Consider the following 22,683-nt stretch of genomic DNA (forward strand, 5'->3'; position numbering starts at 1 on the left):
TTGTCAAAGAGAGAGAATTAAAGACACTCTTCAACTATAATGTCACATCGTTATGCCTATTGGGCTTCCTATCCACTGGGCCAAGTGGATCCATCCCCGCCAAACAAGCGGATAATTATAGACACTCTTTAAGACCCAACGATAGATAAATTTTATCTACACGCCATTAAAAACACTATCTTTATACAACTTTTTAATTTTTTATAGTTTACATTTGTATACAAAGACATATTAACCCTTAAACTAAAATTTTAAAATATATGTTCCTCTTTGTTTTTCCCTTTTCATCATACATGCTTTTGCTTGGAACCAGCGCCAAGTTGTATTTTTGGTGGATGAGACTCCAATCAGAGCACACCCAAACATGGAACACAAAGGAATTCCCTTTCCAAAGGACTAAGCAATGGGTGTCTTGATGCAGTGGCTTATTAATTAGTTTGCAAGTTGGCTTGGTTAGAGTTTAAGACCCAGGCCCATGAAGTTCTCCTCCTTGGTACAATGCAAGAAGGCAGGGGCTTACAGGAAAAGTCAGATTTTGATATTTGGTGAACTTTTCTGTTCTTAGTTTCTTTCTTTGAGTTCAGGTTCTCTCCCTCTTGCACAAGAAGCTTCAATCGATTTGGGGTTCTCCCCGTTGGTTTGTAATCTCCCTTTACCTTGATTTTGTATCTCCTTCATATATTTATAGGAATTATCAGTCATGGATATACATATATTTGCTGGAGATTAGTTTGTTGATTCCTTGTCTTGAGCAACTAAAGTTATCTGGTTTTTACCATTTGTGGCAGTTCCTTGGGATGATTATATTTGGCTTGGTCTTTATTGCTATGTGAGTTTGATAGTCGGCTGCCTTCTCTGATTATCTGTGCTTCAATTGGTGAATGGTAGTACCAACTTGCTGGTTTGATGGTCAGTCCCTACTCGGGCTGCACCATGCCTACAACTCAATATGGAACTATTGACATTAAATCCTCAAATTATGGCATAATTTGTTCCTCAAATTATGGCATAATTTGCTCCTCAAATTATGGCATAATTTGATCCTCAAATTATGGAACTTTTGTCCCATAATTTGCTCCTCAAATTATGGAACATTTGTCTTAGGGTGTAATGTTTGATCCCTATATATATGAGGTTGTAATTGTAATGTTAAATCAATATACATACACACCAAATATTGCCTCTATTCTTCTCTACAATTGCTCCTATTTTTCTACATGGTATCGGAGCAGGTCATGTTGTAGAAACATTACAGGGAGATATGGTAAATTACACCTCAAATCCAATTTCCCTTATAAATGAGTTTGCAACCTATCTTCAGGAGAAGGGAAGAGTAAATTACACCTCAAATTCAATACATGGAGCTTCTGGTATAGGACACTCTAATTCCACAACCCTCCTTGGTAAGTTTGCTGGGTTCTTATCAGACTCGGGACATCAATCCAATGACAACCTTGAAGGTATTTTCAGTGCATTCTCTACTGCTATAGAATTTAATACCGTGCATGATTTTTGGATTGTTGATTCTGGTGCCACCGATCATATGACAAATAAATTAACCAATTTGTCTGACTTCAAAAAATTTTCTACTCCATCCCATGTGTCAATTGCCAATGGGAATGGTTTTCCTGTTCTTGGTGAAGGTAAACTTAAATTGTTGTCTAAAGATGTGACTTCAATGGCTTTATATGTTCCATCTTTTCCAGTCAAGTTACTTTCGGTTAGAAAACTCACTCAAGCTTTAAATTGTTGTGTTATATTTCTTCCTCATGAGGTACTTTTTCAAGATCTTGTCACCAAGAAGATCATTGGTAGAGGATTTTTTCTACAAGGTCTCTACTACATCTCAGGAAATTTTCAACCTAGCAAAAGTACTCAAGTCTCGTTTTTTCCTTCTTCCTCGGCAGATCATGTTCTCTGGCATCAACGTTTAGCACATCCTTCAGATAATATTCTCACTAAATTGTTGCCAAATGTTGATACCAATTATTTTTCTTGTGAAATTTGCCATTTGTCAAAATCTACTAGATTACCTTTTGTGTCTTCTTCTTCTAGAACTACTAGAATGTTTGAACTTGTTCACTCCGATGTTTGGGGACCTACTCTTGAATCAATTGATGGTTTTAAATACTTTGTTACATTTATTGATGATTTCTCACGTGTTACTTGGGTGTACATGTTGAGATCAAAAGGTGAAGTTATGAATATCTTCAAAGATTTTCATATGCTTGTTCAGACTCAATTTTCCTCTAAAATTCAAACACTTCGTTCTGATAATGGCACAGAATTCATGTCTAAAAATATGACACAATATTTATATTCTCATGGCATTGTACATCAGACTAGTTGTGTTGGTACTCCTCAACAGAACGGAGTAGCAGAACGCAAAAATAGAGACTTGTTGGAAAAAACTCGTGCTTTGATGCTTCACATGCATGTTCCAAAAGTTTTTTGGTCTTATGGAGTATTAGCAGCAGTTTATATCATTAATCGGCTTCCGAGCCGAGTGTTGTCTTTTAAATCTCCCCTTGAAGTTTTGCAGGAGAAAACTATTGATGTGTCTCACTTGAAAGTATTTGGTTGCACTTGCTTTGTGCATATACAAGCATCTCATCGTGATAAGCTTGATGCCCGAGCTGCTAAGTGTATTTTTCTGGGGTATTCTTCGACCCAGAAAGGGTATAAATGTTATCATCCTGATTCTCGAAGATTATTTGTCTTCAGAGATGTTATGTTTGAAGAAGCAACACCTTATTATACAAATTCTCAAGATGATTTAGAGGAAGTGTTTCCCTTGCCTATATCCGAGATTATTTCTGAAGGGGTTCCTCACAAGCCTAATATTGCTGAGTTTGTTCCGCACCAGGCAGCTGAAAATCCTCCAACTGGACAGGCTGAACTCCTTCCAAATGTGCTAGCTGAAAATTTGGTTGAAAATGCTCCAGCCGAACAGCCCGAGAATCTCCAAGATGTGCATGTGCTTGCTTCCACTAATAATCATGAGGTGCTTGCTTCCATTAATAATCATGAGGTTTCACCATCATTGGTTTGACGGAATCCTACTCGAAACCGCGTCCCTCCAACAAAACTTAAAGATTACGTCACTTTTTCTGCTTGTCATCCTCTCTCCAAGTATGTCACTTATCATCGTCTTTCCTCAGCTCATGTGGCATTTCTCACCGATATTTCTACTGTTCATGAACCTAAGAATTTCAAGGAAGCAAATTCTCAGGAAATATGGCGACAAGCTATGGGTGAAGAGCTTCAAGCTCTTGCTGAAAATCAGACTTGAAGTGTTGTTAAACTTCCTCCTGGAAAACAACCAGTGGGGAGCCGCTGGGTATATAAAACTAAATTTCACTCGGATGGCACCATTGACAGGCATAAAGCTCGCCTTGTGGCCCAGGGATTTACTCAAACCTTTGGTGTGGATTACAAAGAGACGTTTGCTCCTGTTGCTAAGATGAATACAGTGCGTACTCTCCTCTCAGTTGCCGTAAATTGTGGATGGTCTATGAGTCAAATGGACGTCAAAAATGCTTTCCTTCATGGGGATCTTGAAGAAGAAGTCTATATGAAACTACCTCCAGGACATCCACAGAGTTCGGATTCTTCTTTGGTTTGTCACCTACACAAATCAATCTATGGGTTGAAACAATCTCCGCGTGCTTGGCACGCCAAGTTAAGTACCGTTCTTCAAGAGGTTGGTTTCTCTCGCAGTACAGCTGATTCTTCTTTGTTCATTCGTCATTCTTCCAATACTATAGTGGTGGTCCTAATTTATGTTGATGATCTTATTATTGCTGGGAATAGTATTGATGCTATTTCTCAACTCAAAACCACTCTTCAATCTCGATTTCCTATTAAGGATCTTGGTTCCTTAAATTACTTTCTTGGCATTGAAATGGCAGTTTCCAGCAAAGGTTTATTTCTAAATCAAAGGAAGTATATTCTTGATTTGCTAGAGGAAACCGAAATGATGAATTCAAAACCAGCATCCACTCCACTGGATAGCAAATTAAATCTTGATACAGCCAGTGAACCTTTACAAGGAGTTAATGATTACCAACGGTTGGTTGGTAAGCTCATTTATCTCACTATTACTCGACCTGACATTGCTTATGGTGTAAGTCTTGTTAGCCAGTTCATGCACGCTCCTACTCTTTTCTATTTGGGCATTGTCAAACGAATCTTACGTTATCTCAAGGGTTCTATTGGTCGTGGCATAGTTCTAGCTAAGCACGGTCACTTACGGATTACAGGATATAGTGATTCTGATTGGGCTGGAAATGCCCTTGATCGAAAGTCCACTTCCGACTATTGTATGTTTGTTGGTGGAAATCTTGTTTCTTGGCGTAGCAAAAAACAACATGTGGTTGCTCGTTCTAGTGCTGAAGCTGAATATCGTGCAATGGCATCCAGTGCATGTGAACTAATATGGCTTAAGAGTTTGCTCGCAGATTTGGGTTTTCCAAATAGTCTTCCTATGACTCTTTTTTGTGATAATCAGGCTGCTATGCATATTGCTGCTAATCCCGTGTTTCATGAACGCACAAAACATATTGAAGTTGATTGTCATTTTATTCGTCATCAAGTTCAGAATCAAGTTATTCAAACAGTTTACACTCGAAGCCATGATCAACTTGCTGATGTTTTTACAAAGGTTCTGTCTTCTGGTCATTTTCACCAATTATTGTCCAAGCTTGGCTCAATCAATCCTCTTGATCCAGCTTGAGGGGGAGTATTGACATTAAATCCTCAAATTATGGCATAATTTGTTCATCAAATTATGGCATAATTTGCTCCTCAAATTATGGCATAATTTGCTCCTCAAATTATGGCATAATTTGCTCCTCAAATTATGGAATAATTTGCTCCTCAAATTATGGAACATTTGTCTTAGGGTGTAATGTTTGATCCCTATATATATGAGGTTGTAATTGTAATGTTAAATCAATATACGTACACACCAAATATTGCCTCTATTCTTCTCTACAATTGCTCCTATTTTTCTACTTGTCCAACCCCTTAAAAGGCCTATCAAGAAGTTGGAGGAAACCCTCATTTAAACCACACACCAGCCCTTTTCCCAATCGATGTGGGATATTCAACACCCGCCCGCACGTGTGTGGGCTGTGAGCCCAATGCCTCACCTGGGCCTGCTCACACCACACACACGTGGAGTTTTACATCGCATTAGGCTGGCTCCGATACCATGTTAACATATTGGGCCCCTTGTCCAACCCCTTAAAAGGCCTATCAAGAAGTTGGAGAAAACCCTCATTTAAACCACACACCAACCCTTTTCCCAATCGATGTGGGATATTCAACAAGAACGCATACGATTGGGCCACACAAGGTGGGAGGCTCAAGACGGACTGGTCCCATGCGCCCTTCACAGCCACGTATAAGAACTTTGAAATTGACGCGTGCGAGTGCCCTCTGTCAGTTGCAGCATTTGATAATGCTAAGAAATGCAGCAGCAGTGGCGCTAGGAGATATTGGTGGGATGAGCCAACGCTGTATGGACTAAATGTGCATCAAGGTCATCAGCTCTTATGGGTTAAGGCCAATCACATGATCTATTATTATTGCACCTACACTGGTAGGTTCCCGGTGACTCCTGCAGAGTGTCTGCACCACAACCATCGCTACTAATAGTGATTTAATGTGGGTGTTTGAGTATGGATGGTGATGGCTTTTGGGTGACTGTAAAAAAAGGAAATATGGGGGGATGAATGATCATAGCTTGTAAACATGGGCTCCATGTTTGTTTGTCTGTTTCATATGTTTGTTCCTATATTTGTATTTTGTATGATATGATCATAAGATCAAAAAAATGGTAGCACTAATTATGAGAGAGATGAGTGTTCTTGGAAGTTAGAGAAATATGAGAGAGCGTATCATTTATAACAAGGGTAATTTGAGCTTTTCACTATAATTTTGTGCGTAAATTTATATTTTTTTTGGTGTAAATTTATCATGTTTAAAAAGTGGTGTAAAGAACTAAAGATAGTGTTTTTGTGCTGTATAAAATTTCCCTTAACGATAGCAATAGTGCTATATATAGCTCATATAGTGATAGCACATGAGAGTCCAAGTATCTTAAACAAAATTTTAAAACATTTTAACTCTCAAAATATATGTTAGATTTTTAAAAAAATTACACATTCAGAATCAACACATAAAACTATTTCTAATAAGATTCATTGTCGATGAGTTTTATCGAGTAAATCTTAATTTCATTTTTTAATGAAATTTCTTAATTTCATTGTTTTTTTCAATGAAATTTCAAAAAAAATGAATTTAAAACTAAAACAATGAATTTAGACTATGCTTTAAAAAACAATATAATCTAGATTAGAACAATGAATTTTAGACAATGAATTATGTGATAAAAGAGTGAAAATAAAACTATTCCATTGATTAAATTAGTGGAATAAACTTGTTAGGCTTCCATGGGCTAACAAGCTAATGGGCTACATGTCATTTTCGTAATGATAATGTAGCATCGTTGGGCCTATCGGGCTTCCTATATACTGGGCCTTACGAAATGGTACAGTCATTGACTCATTCGTAATGTATTATTAGAAGCCCAAAATCCGAATGAAGCCTACTCGAAGAAAACAGAAGTGTGTCTGCCGGAAGTCGAACCTGGGTCTATTAACGTGGACATGGCATTTTTTTAAAAATGTTTTGAGCTTGCTCCTGCTCAAAAAGGCTTCATGGGCTTGTTTAAACTTTTTGAGTTTTGATCTCTTTCTTTTGGTTCATGACTAGCAAGATTGACTCTTAACTGTCCTTTCCTTGTGAGCTTTAAATTGCCATAATTATATTTGTAATGACTGGTCATCTGAATCCGTGTACATCTTGACACGTTTGCCCTTCTTTCCATCACTTTGGAACCCTAATGCATGTAGCGGAAAGAAAAGGCAGAAAGACCTAACCTGGACTGCTAACGGCATCTTCTGACAAAACAAAGGTGATAACACTTCTTCTTCTATGGTTTAGGATATTCCTTTCACTACGTACTTCGTATGAATCAGATCTGTTATTGTTATTATATATATGGCTATAATCTGTTCTGATCTGTACAATATACAAACGCAGAGTAATAGCAATGCCCTTTCGTAAGAACGAAAGCTCCAGGAATCAAGAGGTACCATTCTTAAAAGAAGATAGACTACCTTACTTCGCAAATATATGCGCTGCTGCAGAAACCCGCTACAATAAAAACCCTCGGGACACCAAGGTTAGTTCTTTTTTATGTTGTTTCAATTTATATATATATACACTTTTTTTCTCTCTTAGATCTCTATCCCTGAATACTGAAGTTTCTCTTATGTTGCTTAAAAATCCAACACTCCAAAGAAGCCATTTGCTGATCTCTGGTTGGTTCCAATGGGTGCTTTTTATTTCACAGAATTTGTCACAATGGGGAGAGGCTCTGATTGGGTTGGCTGTACTCATGAATAACATAGAACCACAACAACTGTTGCTTCGAGGTATTCTCCAGCCGGATTTTATATTGAATTCTTTTCTTGCTTAGAACCTAATTCTTTTTCTTTCTAATTGCTGCATATATATATATATATATATAGATGCAATTAAAAAGTTGAACGAGGCATTATCAATTAATGACAAAGTGACTGACACTCATTTTGTGCTGGGACTTGCTTACCACAAGTATGCAATCTTAACTAAAGAGTATGATAAGGCCCTTCCATGCTATCAATCTGCTCATTACTCATTCACTATTGCTCACAATCAGGTATATATAACTCATCATGATGGTTTTTTTCCTTCTTCCATGTATGATTGAATATTATTTTTGTTCCATTGTATGTAGGATTGGCACAATGAAGTTTATTCTGAGTGGATGAGGTCGTGTCACCCGGTGTGTTATTATTATTCGTTCATGGGTTTTTGTTGTTGTCAATAATATAATGTGTAGTTTGTTCTTGTTATTTCAATCTAATGTTGTTTTTTTCTTTCTTATCCAAAAGTGTCGAAGCACACACGAATCATGGCATGATATACGTTTAAGAATTATGACAGGGAGACCAATCATTCCAACAAGTGACGAGGTTAGCTTGTGGACTTTTATAAATTTTGTTGCAAGTTTGTTGCGTGTGCTAGCAATTTATTTAACCTCTAACAAAAATAAACTAACTTTTTATGTTTGCTTGAGCAAGTAAATTCAATTTCACTTTGACTACATGTATTTTAATCGTTGTATTACTTAATTTTCAACTCAGTTGTTCTTCTTTTAACATTGCAAACTGCAAATCCGACTCAGGAACCAATGTGTATGATGGATAAGATTGGATGGCTATTGCAGTGGCTATGTTTGCTTTAGGATTTGGGCTCCTGCTTCTTTAATTGGGAACGTAAGGAAATTGAACCTTGATTAGTTAATGTTTTTGAAAGTTGAGAACTATGCATATTGGCATTGGAGTATTTTATCTTTATCTATGTTTAAATGTTTTTAAGAATTTAATATGAATATTTTAGGGTACTCTGTGTGTATGAGGAGATGTCTGAACCAGATCCTCAACTCCTGAACCGACTAATTGTCCTTGATAACTCACTGCAAACAAAGCTTGATTTGAGAGCAGGAAGAGCGGCTAGGGTTCATAAGAACCGACTTAGTGTTAGCTCTGTGGCCTATCACTCTTTCTCTAGTCTCATCTCCTCTCCCATACCAGGGCAAGATTGGCTCATGCATGATGCTAGCCCATGCAGCCACGCTAGTTGCAACTTGCAAGGCACTCAAGTCCCAGTGGCATTTGGAGCCTTCACTACACCAACCCAGGTTTTTATTAGAGGTGTATACCGGGACAGGTTCTAGGTTATCGATCCAAATTAGGCCCGACCCAATGTTTCTAAGAGATGTGATTAGTCACCTGATCGATAATCCTGTTAAAAGTTAGGGGGCCACATGGTTACCCGGTAATGCCTGGCAGGTAAAGGAAAAAATTTTTGTTGTTCCTTTGGTGCTCGTTATGCTTTTCTGCAAAAGAAAACCCACCATTTCAAGTAGGATCCCTTGTCTAAATATACAAAGGGGATCAAACAATTTCATCAATATGGGCCAATATTGTTTTGACGTTATTAATCCCGCGAAATAAAAAATGTCGCATCGTTGGGCCTATTGGGTTTCCTATCAACTGGGCCTTGCGAAATGGGTACAGTCATAGGCCTTTACGGTTAGCATTGTTGACCCATTTGTAATGCATTATTAGAAGCCCAAAATCGGAATTATTCTAAACTGATAATTTAAAGAATTTTTTGTAGTAAAGTGAGGTTTGTGGTGGGTCGGGAAAAATAGATTAATTGACTTTGGTAATTAGGTTATAACTTACATTAATATCGACAAAAACATGACCTAATTGAATAATTATGTTTTAAGATGGAAAAAAATTGATAAGAAAAGGATTAAAAGGCCCAAATTAATTTCTTGGAGTGGGGATATTCATGTTGGGAGGAGACGGAAAATGAGTTGGGAGGGCCGCAATTTCATGGTCATCAAAGGTTATGACGTGAAATTAAGCGCTTGAGACTGAGGACTGGGAAAGGAGAGAGGGAAATCGGGTGCGAAGACGTGCGAAATCTGATCGACTTGTTGCGTTCGGTAGCTACTACTCAGTTTCATAGACACCTCAATTGATCAGATTTGGAATCGGAAAAAAGTTGTTCTGTCTTTGCATAGGTAAAAAACGTGAATGATGGGCCCCCGAGATCAAAAATGTACGTTAGGGGATGCTCCGATACTCAAGTTAGATCGATAGATAATTGTGCTAATGAGAAAATTCGATATTGAAAACTCTCTTTGACTAGTAGTCAAACTCATAAGTGAAAAGTGAGAGAAATTTACTTTATTGAGCCTCTTTTTTATATGTATTTCAAAATAGGAATCCTCCTCCGGGGTGATCTTCGACATGTTTGGTGATAAGGTCTTTTCAGTTCCCAATATTTTTTATCCGAGGTCATCCTTATTGATAGATCGAGGGGAAATATGTTTGTACCAGGATGCTTCCTAGTTCAATTTCTTCTTCTTCAAATTACATGCTAATGATACATGTTAGGTTGTCAGCATCTTATTGGAGGGATATTTTAGTATTATCATGTTGTGTGATTAGTGTTGCGATTCTAAGGGGTTTACTCGGGTAGACCCAGAAGGGAAGAGATGGGATTTTGGCGGAGAGGGGAGAGTGGTTTTAAGAATTTGAGGAAGATAATGGGAGAGCCTGAGATGAGCCTGAGGTGAAGCGATGGCATGAAACAGCTGCACATACTACCACTGGAATGGATAGCTGGGAAGAGAGCTTGTCTCAATCCAGAATTGGGTTTCAGAAAACTCCAATAAAAGCTACCCAAAAATATTCTATAAGCCTAAAATTCTCTAGTAAATGAGTAGAATTCAATCAAAAAACAATACATTTTACAAACTCTTTAAACCAACCATTCTTCATAGCAACATGGCCGCGGAGAAAAAGTACCCCAGAATTTACTACAATTTTCTTCCTTTTTTCCAAAGGAAAGAATTCCCATTGAAATTTAATGCAGCTGAAGAACATGTTACAAGAAAATTGATGGTTGGGGTTTCAAAAAGTGCTAGCTACAACTTATTTTACATTTTTACCTCCTAAAACCTGGAACAATCTGTCGCAATTTCTTTGCAGGCTCCTCGAGCAACAGAACGATAAAAGACCAATTTGTCCGTGTAAGTTTCCAGCACCATCCAGTTTTCAATCTAACCATTGATCCACTCTCGAGCTTTATTCGTGTCCATTTTGCCAAAGATTGCATGCAGGCTAAGCAGCAAATTTAAATTTAAGCAAAGGGCCTGAGCAGCAAATTCCATAAGCGACTCAGTTTCAATTGTCAATCTGGCCGGCCAATGGAAATTCTACGAGAACAATGAAAGATGATCTTTCTGCTTCTCTTAGATATTGTACAGTTCCATTCATGATCTTTACTAGCTTCTGGCTGATATAGAGGCCCAGACCTTCCCTTGAGACACCTTGGTGATGGTTAAACATCTGCTGAATCAAATCCTCTGGGATCCCAGGAGCTGGATGGGTGATCCTGCCGTGTCAAACCCATAATTATACTCGCCATCATTTGACCATTATGGCTTATATACATTACATTTAGCAGCATATTACGGCATTAGAATTCACCTAGTTTGAACTAGAGAACTTGGAAAGTCATATTTATGGCAGTATAGAACAAGAAAATGGCAGAAACTTCATTTGTTCATATGCATATTATGACCAATTATCAATGGATTAAGAAGATGACACTAAACAGAACAGAACTGAAGCTTCAAACAAAACCACCCTAGATTCAGATTTGCACATATGAAATTTGATTAATCTAGCAGCTAATAGCATTGAATACACTTTCATGGTTTCATGCTTGTCATCCATAGATGTCATATCCATTTGCCTTTTCTCCCACTCAGCATTTTGCCATATGCTTGGCACTCTTTGCAGTCAATATGAGCATAGCTTGCTGTCATGCTCTTATACAGTGTCATGTTTTAGTATAAACCTCAAATGGTTTTTCTGATCTGGGAACTTGCTTACGGAAACACGACATACAGCATCCTCTACTGAACAGCATAACAGAAGCACGAGAGAAGATACTTACCGAAATTCAAGATGGGCAATGTGCAGCTTGGTTCCTATACGTTTTTTTCGGGGAATAACTGTGAATGCAATTGATGATCCCTCAAATGCAGGGGCGAAAACGACAGCATTTGTCAAAAGATTTGAAATAACTTGCTGAAGCCTCAAATTGTCTCCGTACAATTGCATGGATGACACTTCCAAAGGTAAATCATGGATGATATGAACCTGCCGCTCTTGGCTCAGAATCCTAATCTGATTCATTGTAGCCTCTAGAGTTTCTCCGAGGTTGAATGCTATACAATTCAGTTCCGTATAGCTGCAAACAGGTATCAGAAGATCAATACTACCATAACAATTTCCAGGTGTTGTAGGAAGATCAACTGGAGTACTAAGGTAAGAGAAATAACTCATATATTTACATGGAGTATCACATAAACTAAATAAGTAAATGACAATTCCATACCAAAACTACACATCTAATAATTCTCGTTCATCATTAGGAGAACCCGCCATAACCAGCCAAGCATACCAGCAATTTGAAAGGAAACGATATAAAGGAAGGTAGAAACATCATATAATAATCATTTTCAAGAAAAAAGCAAGATAAATAGAAAACATAAGTCAGATAGGAATGCCAAAGAAAAGTAAGGTGTTTTCAGTGCATTGACAGAAGGATATATTTCCACTCCAATATAAAATGATCTTGGAAGGCCCTGCATATACTCATCACCCGACTTTTGCTAAGAAGAGAGTATTGCATGGCATGCCCTCAAGCAACTTTCCTAATCGCAAAAAATTAATGGGGTTGCTCCTTGCTTGGCATGTAAAGGAAAAAGTTACTTGGGATCAGTATTAAATAATTAATCAGAACTTGATCAAAAGTTTGCACAGAAGCTTTACAGGAGTTATCTATTTCAGTTTTAAAGTAAATGCCTGACATGAATGAAACCTGCAATGTTTCAAATGCAAAATAAAAGAGTGGCCTTAAAATGGCTGCCCCACAAGTAATTCACAAAATCATAATATTTCAACACCCCCCATCCACCTACCAAATCCAAAACACAAATAACAGAAAAACAAATGTACAGAATAAGCAAGTTAAAAATTTCATACCATTCCTCAATATTCTCAATATTAGTATCATCAACGATCTTGTTTAACTGTTCTTGACACAATACACTTCTCTTAAGAAGCTGCAACTGCTCTTTGCTTAGGTCAGAAGACCCCATTAGATTCTGCAGGAAAATGATCCCATTTAGGGGCTTTTTTATTTCCCGTCGAATATATTCCAATTTCTTGAGGCTTTGAGCTGCAGCATGCTCTGTCATCCCCTGTACGTGCAAGGCGTGTTGCAGTTCTGGACTAGCCACATGCAAAAAGCATAAAACACCGGTTATCCTTCCCTCTGCATCAGTTCTTTTGTTTGCAGAAAGCAAAGCTTCAACATAATTACCATGCCGATCAAAGAACCCAAACAGCAGTTTATCTGCATTCTCTCCTGAAATTACACTATTCAGTAGAATCCTGAGTTTAATTAAAGTGTCATGATCTTTAACCCGACAACCAAATCTGTTGACTGTGAAAACCTCTCCTAAAAGCATTTTATCCATGGCTTCTTCTCTAGCTAAACCAGACAATTTTTGCATTGCATCGTTCCACTCCAAACATCGTCCATGCTCATCAGCCATAAAAATTGGAGGAATAAGCGCAGAAGGGTTTCTCAAGATTCCAACATAATCAGCTTGCATATTGGTATATTTGTCCAGAATCACCTTTTGCCCAGTAAGATCTTGTCCAATAAAGCAAATACCTACAACATTTTCATTTAACTCTCGACTACAACATGCATTAACCACCAAAATTATTGGACCAGTGCTTTTTCGAGGACCAAATGTTTTGAGTTTGATTTTGATGTCTCTCTCTTCAATGCCTGCCATTGTAATATCAAAATGGAATTAGATGCAAGCACCAAAATTCTTGACAAAATAAATAGAGAAGAAAAATGGCAAGAATCGGAGCAAATTTGTATTAGATGAAAAATCCGACTTAGTCAATTGAAAAATTAATAGAAGACAAAAGATATCTACACTAAATCAATTAACACGGTCGACAATGGATAGAGATAGGATAATCACTAATCTGGCTATTTAGAGTTGCAGACCTTACTCCAGATATATAACCTCGTTGGGAACAACCTCTCCCCACAAAAACCAGTTCATGAGGAAACTGACATTTTATTTGGCCACACGTACTAGTTCAGAAACATTAAAAGCACATCTATGATTATCAGTAGAATACACAGAGATATCCAATTATACCTATACGTAATTCATATTCTGAAGATCAAAAGATTGTATCACCTTGCAGAGCCAACGAAATCATGTTCTTAACCGTGTCGAGCGAGTCGCTCTCAAGAAGTTTGACCAATGGCATGCCTATAGCTTGCACAACAGTCAGACCAGTAAGTTCAGCTAGTTTTGCATTCCACCCATTTACAGTTCCCACAGCATCGACAGCCAAGATGGGGACAACAGCTGTATCAATAACGCGAACCAGTTCATTTGTAACCACACGGAGTTCATGGATCTTCTGAATCTTGTCATCACCTGATGGAACGTTCACAATCGTGTTTGAATTATCCACCACCTCATCTTGCAATGATCCTCTCAATATCAACTGCAAGGAATGAATGGCATCCATCTCCACATCTTCCCAAGCCAGGCTCCGTCGCTCAACAACATCTAGATATGCCTTGAATGATGATCTTGGGTGCATCCTTTTTCCATCAACCTTGTCATCAGGATCATGTTTAGCACCACCCCACTTCATTTCTTTTGCAGTATGAGATCGAAACCAAAAGAGGAAATCTTTTGAAGTAATCTTAACAGCAGCCATCCCACACACAGCTTCGCCTAGACTTGAAGCATCTGGATAACCAGCTTCCATAAGGCTGTCAGTATTTATGCCTGTACTTTCACTGTGGTACTCAAGAATCCATTCAGCAATATCTTTAATCTGTATCTCTGTAGGAGTAACCCCGAGTAACCAAAATTTGTTTCTGTAATAAAGCGCAGCTCCATCGCACTTAACAAGATCCATCACATTAGGGGATTGAGTAAGAATTCCCACTGGAGCATCTCTAAGGAGCATGTCACAGAGCACAGTTTGAGTTCGTAAAATATGCTTTTCCTTCAGTTGTGTTGCTAACTCAACTTCCTTATTGATCTGTACACCAAATACTTGGATCAAGAACTCACAGGCATATCTCAAAGGAAATGGAACAAACCTTGGGGTTGTGTGATGGCAAACTACCAAGCCCCACAATTTCCTTCCCTTCTGTTGATCACTGTTTGTCTCATCGTCATCCTCATTGATTGTCACAGACATCACAAGGGATGCAATCGAGCCCATATTTGCCATGTACTGTGCGTGACATCCATGGGGAGATCTCAATGTGGATCCACAAAGACTTAAGGGCTGAGCCAATCTATTTTCCTGCAGCACTTTGACTGGCGGTGCCAAACAATCACAAATCATCCTAACCTTATTTTTCAAGAAAAGAAATCTTGAAGCTTGTGGTATATCTGTAGCTGGGTAATGCAAGCCTAGATAAGGTTCCAAGTCAGGTCTGCAATACTCTGCAACAACTTCCCCATGATCATCATCATGAAATTTATAGACCATTACCCGATCATAACCCGTCAATTCACTAACTTCTTTAACTAAAACATCACATATTAGTAACATATTGCCACTTGGCAAGGACTGCAATCTGGATATGGCTTTGGCTGCTAGCTTGTAGGACTTCAGCGCCCCAGCTGCCGTAATTGGTACATCAGCAGGATTCACAGGTTCCAAATCTATGACCAACCCCACATCAATTCTATGCAAAATTGCATAAAAGGGCTTACCTGAGGTTCTACAGTGAAGTAATATTGGGTTGAGAAGATTAACTTCCTCAAAATTGGCTGCTTTCTGCAAAGCACCAGCACCCGGGGATCTGAAGAGCATTCGTGCATCAATTCCAAAAGTGAGCGCATCTTGCTGCTCGATGCTTGGAACAGCATGAGGGGCCAAGTCTAACATCTCTAGGGTATTCTCACTGTAGGCAATGACCTTGAAGTTTTGCTCATCCACAGCAATCATGCAACCAAAGGGTTGAATAAGGCTTCCTCTCTGTATCTTGTGGAGGTAAGCTGATACTGAGGAAGAGGGAACATTGCTGGTTGAACTTGAGACATTGAAATCAACTGAAGTTGAGTAGTCAAACAAATGTTCGGATTCTTCAAAATCCCCATCTAGCTTTGCATCAATCGGTGTCTGTGCAATTAAGCGATCATTTCGCTTCGACCGAGCAGAACTGCTCCTGGAACAATTAGACCTTGATGACATCTCTCCACCCTCCTTCTTCTGCATCACTTTTTCTTCAATACTATCTTCTCTCATCAAGCCTAACCCAGGTTAACGGTCCAAACCCTCCAACTGAAATCCCCATGCTCGTGTTCCCAACAGAACAAACAATAATTTCCCAATCATCAAATCCAAAACCCATATCAAACTAGCCAATCTTTCAAAAAGAAAGCGCCGTCCCAGCAATCACGATGAAAGTAAAAAATAGAGTAAATTTAACTACTCTCAGTCCCAAAAGGCAACACCTTTACCTTTTCTTCAATCCCATGCAGCAAGGAAAATTCCTCATGATCTCAATCCACTACCAAGAAGTCCATCAAAAAGATACAATCTGTCATCAGAAATACCTAAAGTGGTTTCTCCGTATTATCCCCTCAAAACCCACAACCGAGAAGCTGCCTAAAATACCTTCAAATAAATGAACTCTTAGTTCAAAGCCCAGGAGCTTACATGTAGATAAGGCACAAATTGCGACACAGCAGTACAGCAAACAGAGTTCCAGAAGATAATCATAAAACAATAAAACAAAAATACGCCACAGTTACGTACACAATACGATGAGAGAGAGATGGGTTCGATTAAAGAATTAAAGGGCTTGGATCACCATCACGTGAAACCGCTCCAATTCCTTGGGTTTCCATGAATCCAGAACCTCCCAGTGCCAGTTCTAGTGTTTTCTTTCTCTTTCTTTTTCTTTTCCTCTCACCCGTGACGTGATCCAGATAGATTTACTCATCTTCGCCTTTTTGCGGGGCTGAAAAGGGTCGCCATTTGTTGTTTGTTGGTTTGATAGCTGAACTGAATCAGCTTAGGATTAGTTATGGAAAACATAATTGATTGATTTTGGCATCCGCCTATCCGAGAACTGGTTAGTGTGTGCGCGCGTGTTTTTTCAAAGAAAAAACAGAGAAACAATCCCTCGAGACTCAAAAGAGTCGAGAAATGGACAAAACCCATTCCAGATCAGTGGAAAATGTACACCAATTAAAGAAGGCAGAGTAATTAGAGGTCATTGACTTACAGATCACTTAGAGTAATTTGAATATATATATAAAGATGATGGAGCCAGTAGTACTGGTACAACACACTGGTACAACATGTGTTGCCGATGTAGACATAAATTGTTTAGATAAGGTTGGTGTAGCCAATGCATATATCAGTGCCACCACAGCCATATCCAAGCCTGTTGACCATATATGTATATGTGAATGTCAAGGCATGGAAGGGAGAGGGAGCATTTAGGTACAGTGAAAATGGCAGCACGACTGGCTCTTTCTTCTCCTCTCACCAACCAAATTCCAGTCCTGTCAAACCCAAAATCCCCATCTCACAATCTCAGTTCACCAAAGACAAGGCCTTCTCATTTCAGAGTCCAAGCAAACTCAGGTAAGCAGATCACCAAATTCATTTGTACCCATTTTGGTTCTATCTTCAATTTTTTTGATGTTTATGTTTGATTTGGTGTATGATAGGAGGTGGAGATGATGGAGAGATCAAGTCAAAGGGGAAGAGGAAATTTATAACTAGAGAAGAAGAACCAGAACAGTAAGCAATATTCATTTAATCTTGTTTCTTTTTATTTTACAGAAAAAAAAAGAAATTAAGTCATGAATTCATGATCAAGTAATGAATAAGCCTAAGTGCAGGTATTGGCAAACAGCAGGAGAAAGAGAAGGAGAGAATCCCATGAAGACACCTCTCCCTTACATTATCATATTTGGCATGTCAACCCCTTTTGTCATCTTAGCCATTGCTTTTGCTAATGGTTGGGTTAAGGTACCAGCCAGATGCTTAATCATATGTGTAATATTGCAGCACAGAGTACCAACAACTGACTCAATTTTCCTTCTTTCTTGTTTTAATTACAAGTTTATAAATTTTTGTTTTGGATGGCTTGTATCTGAAGCAATAAAACTTGTTCTGCTTTGGCTGTGCAATGCTCTACTTTCATAGCACAGGTTTGATGAATGGCATATTACAACCAACTTCTTCAGTACAATCTTCTTGTAGTTGTGGACTTTTTATTGGTGCTAAAGAAGTCCATGGTCATTCAGCAATGACATATCGCTTACTTTGGCAGGGGCGTTCGCCCGGGTGTGGTTGGAGAGGGTTCGAGAGCATTCCAAATAGAATGAACATCAAATTTCTATTGGAACATAAACGTTTTCGAACCCTTCGAACACTGGTAAACGCCCTGCCAAAGTAAGCAAGTTATCTAATCAACTCTACGATTCGCTTGGAATTATAAGATGGCAACAACAGATCAATCTACTTCAGGGCATTATCAGAGCAGTTGATGTTGCTCGAGCTCTACAAGCGATAAAACGAGTGCAATTGCTGCCAATGATGGAAATAAAATATAGTTAGTCATCTGCAAAGTCGCACAAAGTACCAATATCTGCAATGAACTATCATATTCTACTTGAATTCTCAATGATACAGAGGCTCAAGCAATGCAACAACTGCAATAAATTATTTACATCTGTATAATTTCAAATGAACAGCTGCTGCAAGTTACCCCTAAAGGTGAAAACTTTCTCCTGCGCTAATTCTATAAATAATGTACTTATCAGTTTAACAAGTTTTCACTGATAAAATCAATCTAATCCTGAAGTCTACAAGCGCAGGAAAAAAAATTCATCACTGAGGAGCTTTGTATAGAACTACAGTCACATATTTGTTGCGGAAGCGATGTGTTGAGCCGAAAGCTACAGGCTGATTAGCTTGATTGTTTTCAACATAGAGATGATTCAATACTGCATGATTAGGTCTTGGCAGAGACTGATGACCGGCTGTAGCAGGTGATGGCTTGATTATTGGTGCTTTTAGCAGCTGTGGAGGAATTTCCGGCGGAGCCTTGCTGAAGTCTTCGTTTAAGGATTCGTTGTCATAGCTTGATTCTGGGGAAGGAGGAGATTTAAACTCAGAGAGCTTCTCAGGAGCATCTGGAACAGTGTCCTATAAAACAAAATGAAAGTGTTCAACTGAGTGAACTTAGACAATAACAGTATATGATGCTCAATCTGATGAACAAATGATCAATTTAGCCAAGTATTGAATAATTCCGCATGAAATAACTCGAGTTCGATTAAACAGAAGACAAACTTGAAATTAACCACCAATAAGTTCCTACCATGCATAATACATAAGGAAACTATGATCTCCACAACTTGCAGTTTTTGAAAGCTAAAACATAGAAACATAATAGTAGCAATGCACATGCTAGGATAATACAATAGATAGCAATATTCTTGTTCCTGCTTGAAAATATAGTCCAAAGCAGTAGCATTGATATGTAAAATCTGTCGAAATGTGCAAAAGAGGAAGATAATCAGCAGAATTAGGTAGTCAATTTTTTTTTTCAAATGCCATTAACATGTAGAGAAGATATGATTCAGAAACTAATTGCCCATTGATCCCGTTACTCGAAGACTTGAAGCTCTCATGGAATTCTATGGGATGATGATAAGGGTATGTTTTCTGTCTCTTCAAAGAAACAAATTTCGAACTTAAGGAGTCTAGAAAAATAAAGACAAATTGGATCCACTCATAATGTATCTTAAGCATTGCTAAGCTCAAGATGTAGTAGTGAGAGTCAAATTCTGTGTGACGGTCACTTACCCCATAGCTACATCAAGAACATAACATGGTCAGGTGTGCATGGGCAGACACATACAAATACAATTTGTAGAAGCATCGAAATAACAAGTAGGAATGGTTCAGTATGCCAAGATGCAGGTTGCTGAGCATCTCCCAGAACCAAATGGGAAATCAGGGGAAACTTATTATGATACAATTACTAGCTCATTCTTGACATGGAGGCGTGGAACAATTATGATTCATTTCCTCATATTCTCCGGGTACTCTTGAGCTGTTTAGGTGGTGTATCATCAAAATCCTTTGTTCCAATTAGCAGCTTCATGCACATATCCAGATACCAGGGAAAAAAAACAAACAAACTAGGCATGGTAAGCATAGAGTATCGGTGTGACTTTCTTCTTGACTTAACTGCTAGACCGCTTTCTAATGGCATAGAAGAGAGAGCTGAAGTGTTTGTCTAAAGAACCGTTTCATCTTTGACCTGAATAATGCCTAGGGTAACTAACTCTTCTACAAAGCCCCTGTGCCAATTCTATTCTATCTTTTCCATCATAGAACTTTTAAACGCCATAAATGCCAATAAAATTCTGTAAGTGCACATTCAAATCCTCTACATGTGCATCAAGTATTCTTCAATAGAAGTTTTGGCAGTTACTTGCTGTCAAGATTAAGTATTATAATGAACAAGATGAGTGACCTTCATTTCGAAAGGAAATAAATCAAACTTTACACCTTGATTGTAAGACATACTCCCATTTCATAGTTCTTAAATTCCTGGACATGATGTGGCTGCGGCACATCTACTCTTTCAGAAAAGAAAATGCACATGGTATTATAGATAAGGATTTTGGTATGACAGTAATCTATCCGCATTCCCCTTCAGGATGCGCGTACATCTCCCCCCGTATGAGCATCATATTTCCAAAGGGAAGATGCAACATAGCGATTCAACAATTAACGGAATAATATAACTACATACATTCTTTATGGAAATTCTTAAAGTTCAGGAAAAATTTGTTCGTCATAGGATATAGTTCAATTAAAGCCAAATACAAAAGACGGAAGCTCTTATAATGCGCAGACAATGTTTTTTGCCATATCAATTAACATCAAGCGAACAGAGAAAAAAAGTGAATAGAATCTAAAGAAAGTATTCCTCCAAATAAGGTATGAACGGCTAAAAGGTACCATATTTCAGGGGAAAAAAAGAATAAGAAGATAATCTCATCTATATAGGAAGATCTAAATTACCTGCACATCCAAAACATTGAAAGCAGCCCCTGAAACATCACGTTCACATGGTAAGTCTGGAGCATACCTAAATTGTTCATCCACAATGAAGCGGTAGTGATAAACACCGGATGGAAGCTTCTTCAGAATAATGAAATCTTGGCCTGATCTATACATGGGCTCCCTGATTACAAAGAAGGAAAGTTTTCCTCGTTATATGGTGTTTGCTGGTGAAACTATCAAACTCAAGCCAAAACTTAATGAAAATGTTAAGAGCACCTTCTCTCCCAGTTGTCCCAGGATCCAATGACAGCTACTTGGTTGCCACCAAAACTCCATGTTATCATCACTATCCTAGGTTTTTCATCGATGGCATCATCGAAATACGCTGTGTGTTGCAGTGACGTATAATTTGACATATGCGTTGGTTCACCAACTCTTGGTATGCCAACCATAGGGACCTGGACATTGATATGCAAAAGAAATACTGAGCATTACATATATGTTCGGGCCTATACACTGCACATCAAATCTTTTCAAAACTTCGGCCAAAAGTACAGTCATTCACAGTACTCCTCCCAACAGACAAAGATATGCACCCAATCGCGGAAGCACTTTCTTCTTTACACATTACAATGATTATTAACAACAATATGTTAAGATGCTGATATGCTACACATGGTTATTTTACTTATCACCAGTTTATATATCCAAAATTCTAATGTACTTCTTGTCCTTTTAATGTTATATATGAAAATGGAAAAGACAGAGCTGCAATTTGAAAAGATGGTACAGTGCCACAAGTTAAATAGTTAATGATGTCCAATAAAACCTTCACTGGTTGACATAGTTTCCCAGGAGGAAATCTTTGAATTAATAATCTCAAACATCAGTAATCCGCAGTCGAACAACTCGAATAAAATTAACCAAATACTGATGTACAAGAACTCTCCAAACTTGATCAGTTTAGAAGATGTAACAAATCCATGCATAACATAGCAGTCCAACAAAAACCTAACTTATTTAAACAAAATTAATACAGTCTAATAGAACAAACATGATCTAAACCTCTAAATTCCCAAATCAAATTACTAAGTGAAGCCCTCCCTCAAGTTTATCAGTTTTTCTCGGAAAGGTACACTGATGCAAAAAAACAAATTTAACGGAAAAATCAGAAAACATAGAGAAGAAATTGGACTGACATGTGGAGTGGCCTCATCAATGAGTGTCGGCTGGTAGCCAATGGGACCATACGGAAAGGATTGAAAGATTGGCTCCCCATACATACCCACCGCAGGATTAGTCCTATGCTCTTCATCGTGCACAAACTCCATGTCCTGCTGACCGCCCTCTGAAGAGCCTTCTCCATCTTTCCTACCACTAGCATTGCCCATTACTGATACAATGAAACAAAACCCAGTTACAATCTAAGGTTTTATTCATCAAAAAGATCAAAACTTTATTGAAAGTACGCAAAGGAAGAAAAGGAAAAGAAAATCATTGGCCATAAAGTAACCCACAAAAAAAAAAAGCCTAATGAATAATGAAACGAAGCAGAGACCCAGAGAGTGAAAAACCAAAACAGAGGGAATTTGTGGGGCCGTTCAGATACATACCCATCGCTGCAAGGAAATTGGGGAGCCTGTAGAAAGCGAGAAGAGAGTTAATTCGTGAGAAAGCAACACAATTTTTCTCCTTTTTTTTCAATTAATTGTGTGTTTGTTGCTGATTGATTGACGTTTTTTATGTTAATGGAAAGCGCAATTTGTCCTCAGTATCAGTCCCTCTCTCTAAAATCATTTAT

General features: G+C 38.3%; 4 protein-coding genes across 5 annotated transcripts; 2 read left to right on the plus strand and 2 right to left on the minus strand.

Moving 5' to 3' along the window:
* Positions 1 to 6,826: 6,826 nt before the first annotated feature.
* On the plus strand, positions 6,827 to 8,581 carry LOC119999859 (mitochondrial import receptor subunit TOM20-1-like). 2 transcript variants are annotated; one of them, XM_038847630.1, is made up of 8 exons: positions 6,827 to 6,982; positions 7,111 to 7,252; positions 7,424 to 7,505; positions 7,602 to 7,771; positions 7,850 to 7,897; positions 8,007 to 8,087; positions 8,300 to 8,390; positions 8,515 to 8,581. In XM_038847630.1, exons 2-7 carry the CDS (start codon positions 7,121 to 7,123, stop codon positions 8,357 to 8,359), a joined length of 573 nt encoding a protein of 190 aa, XP_038703558.1. In that variant the 5' UTR covers positions 6,827 to 6,982; positions 7,111 to 7,120; the 3' UTR covers positions 8,360 to 8,390; positions 8,515 to 8,581. The 2 variants fall into 2 exon arrangements, with proteins under 2 accessions (XP_038703558.1, XP_038703557.1); XM_038847629.1 differs by lacking the exon at positions 8,515 to 8,581 and having other exon boundaries at positions 8,300 to 8,475.
* Positions 8,582 to 10,401: 1,820 nt separating this feature from the next.
* LOC119999857 (phytochrome C-like) lies at positions 10,402 to 17,058 on the minus strand. The gene is made up of 4 exons (XM_038847627.1): positions 14,000 to 17,058; positions 12,753 to 13,569; positions 11,659 to 11,955; positions 10,402 to 11,091 (listed from the first exon to the last, which is right to left on the minus strand). Exons 1-4 carry the CDS (start codon positions 16,083 to 16,085, stop codon positions 10,881 to 10,883), a joined length of 3,411 nt encoding a protein of 1,136 aa, XP_038703555.1. The 5' UTR covers positions 16,086 to 17,058; the 3' UTR covers positions 10,402 to 10,880.
* A 119-nt stretch (positions 17,059 to 17,177) lies between these two features.
* LOC119999860 lies at positions 17,178 to 18,017 on the plus strand. Its single transcript, XM_038847631.1, has 3 exons — positions 17,178 to 17,435; positions 17,522 to 17,594; positions 17,696 to 18,017. Exons 1-3 carry the CDS (start codon positions 17,258 to 17,260, stop codon positions 18,000 to 18,002), a joined length of 558 nt encoding a protein of 185 aa, XP_038703559.1. The 5' UTR covers positions 17,178 to 17,257; the 3' UTR covers positions 18,003 to 18,017.
* Positions 18,018 to 18,068: 51 nt separating this feature from the next.
* On the minus strand, positions 18,069 to 22,572 carry LOC119999858 (SNF1-related protein kinase regulatory subunit beta-2-like). The gene is made up of 5 exons (XM_038847628.1): positions 22,496 to 22,572; positions 22,082 to 22,275; positions 21,159 to 21,340; positions 20,901 to 21,063; positions 18,069 to 19,007 (listed from the first exon to the last, which is right to left on the minus strand). Exons 1-5 carry the CDS (start codon positions 22,497 to 22,499, stop codon positions 18,690 to 18,692), a joined length of 861 nt encoding a protein of 286 aa, XP_038703556.1. The 5' UTR covers positions 22,500 to 22,572; the 3' UTR covers positions 18,069 to 18,689.
* Between the last annotated feature and the right edge of the window lie 111 nt (positions 22,573 to 22,683).

This window comes from Tripterygium wilfordii, chromosome 6 (genome assembly GCF_013401445.1).
Source record: "Tripterygium wilfordii isolate XIE 37 chromosome 6, ASM1340144v1, whole genome shotgun sequence".
NCBI lineage: Eukaryota > Viridiplantae > Streptophyta > Magnoliopsida > Celastrales > Celastraceae > Tripterygium > Tripterygium wilfordii.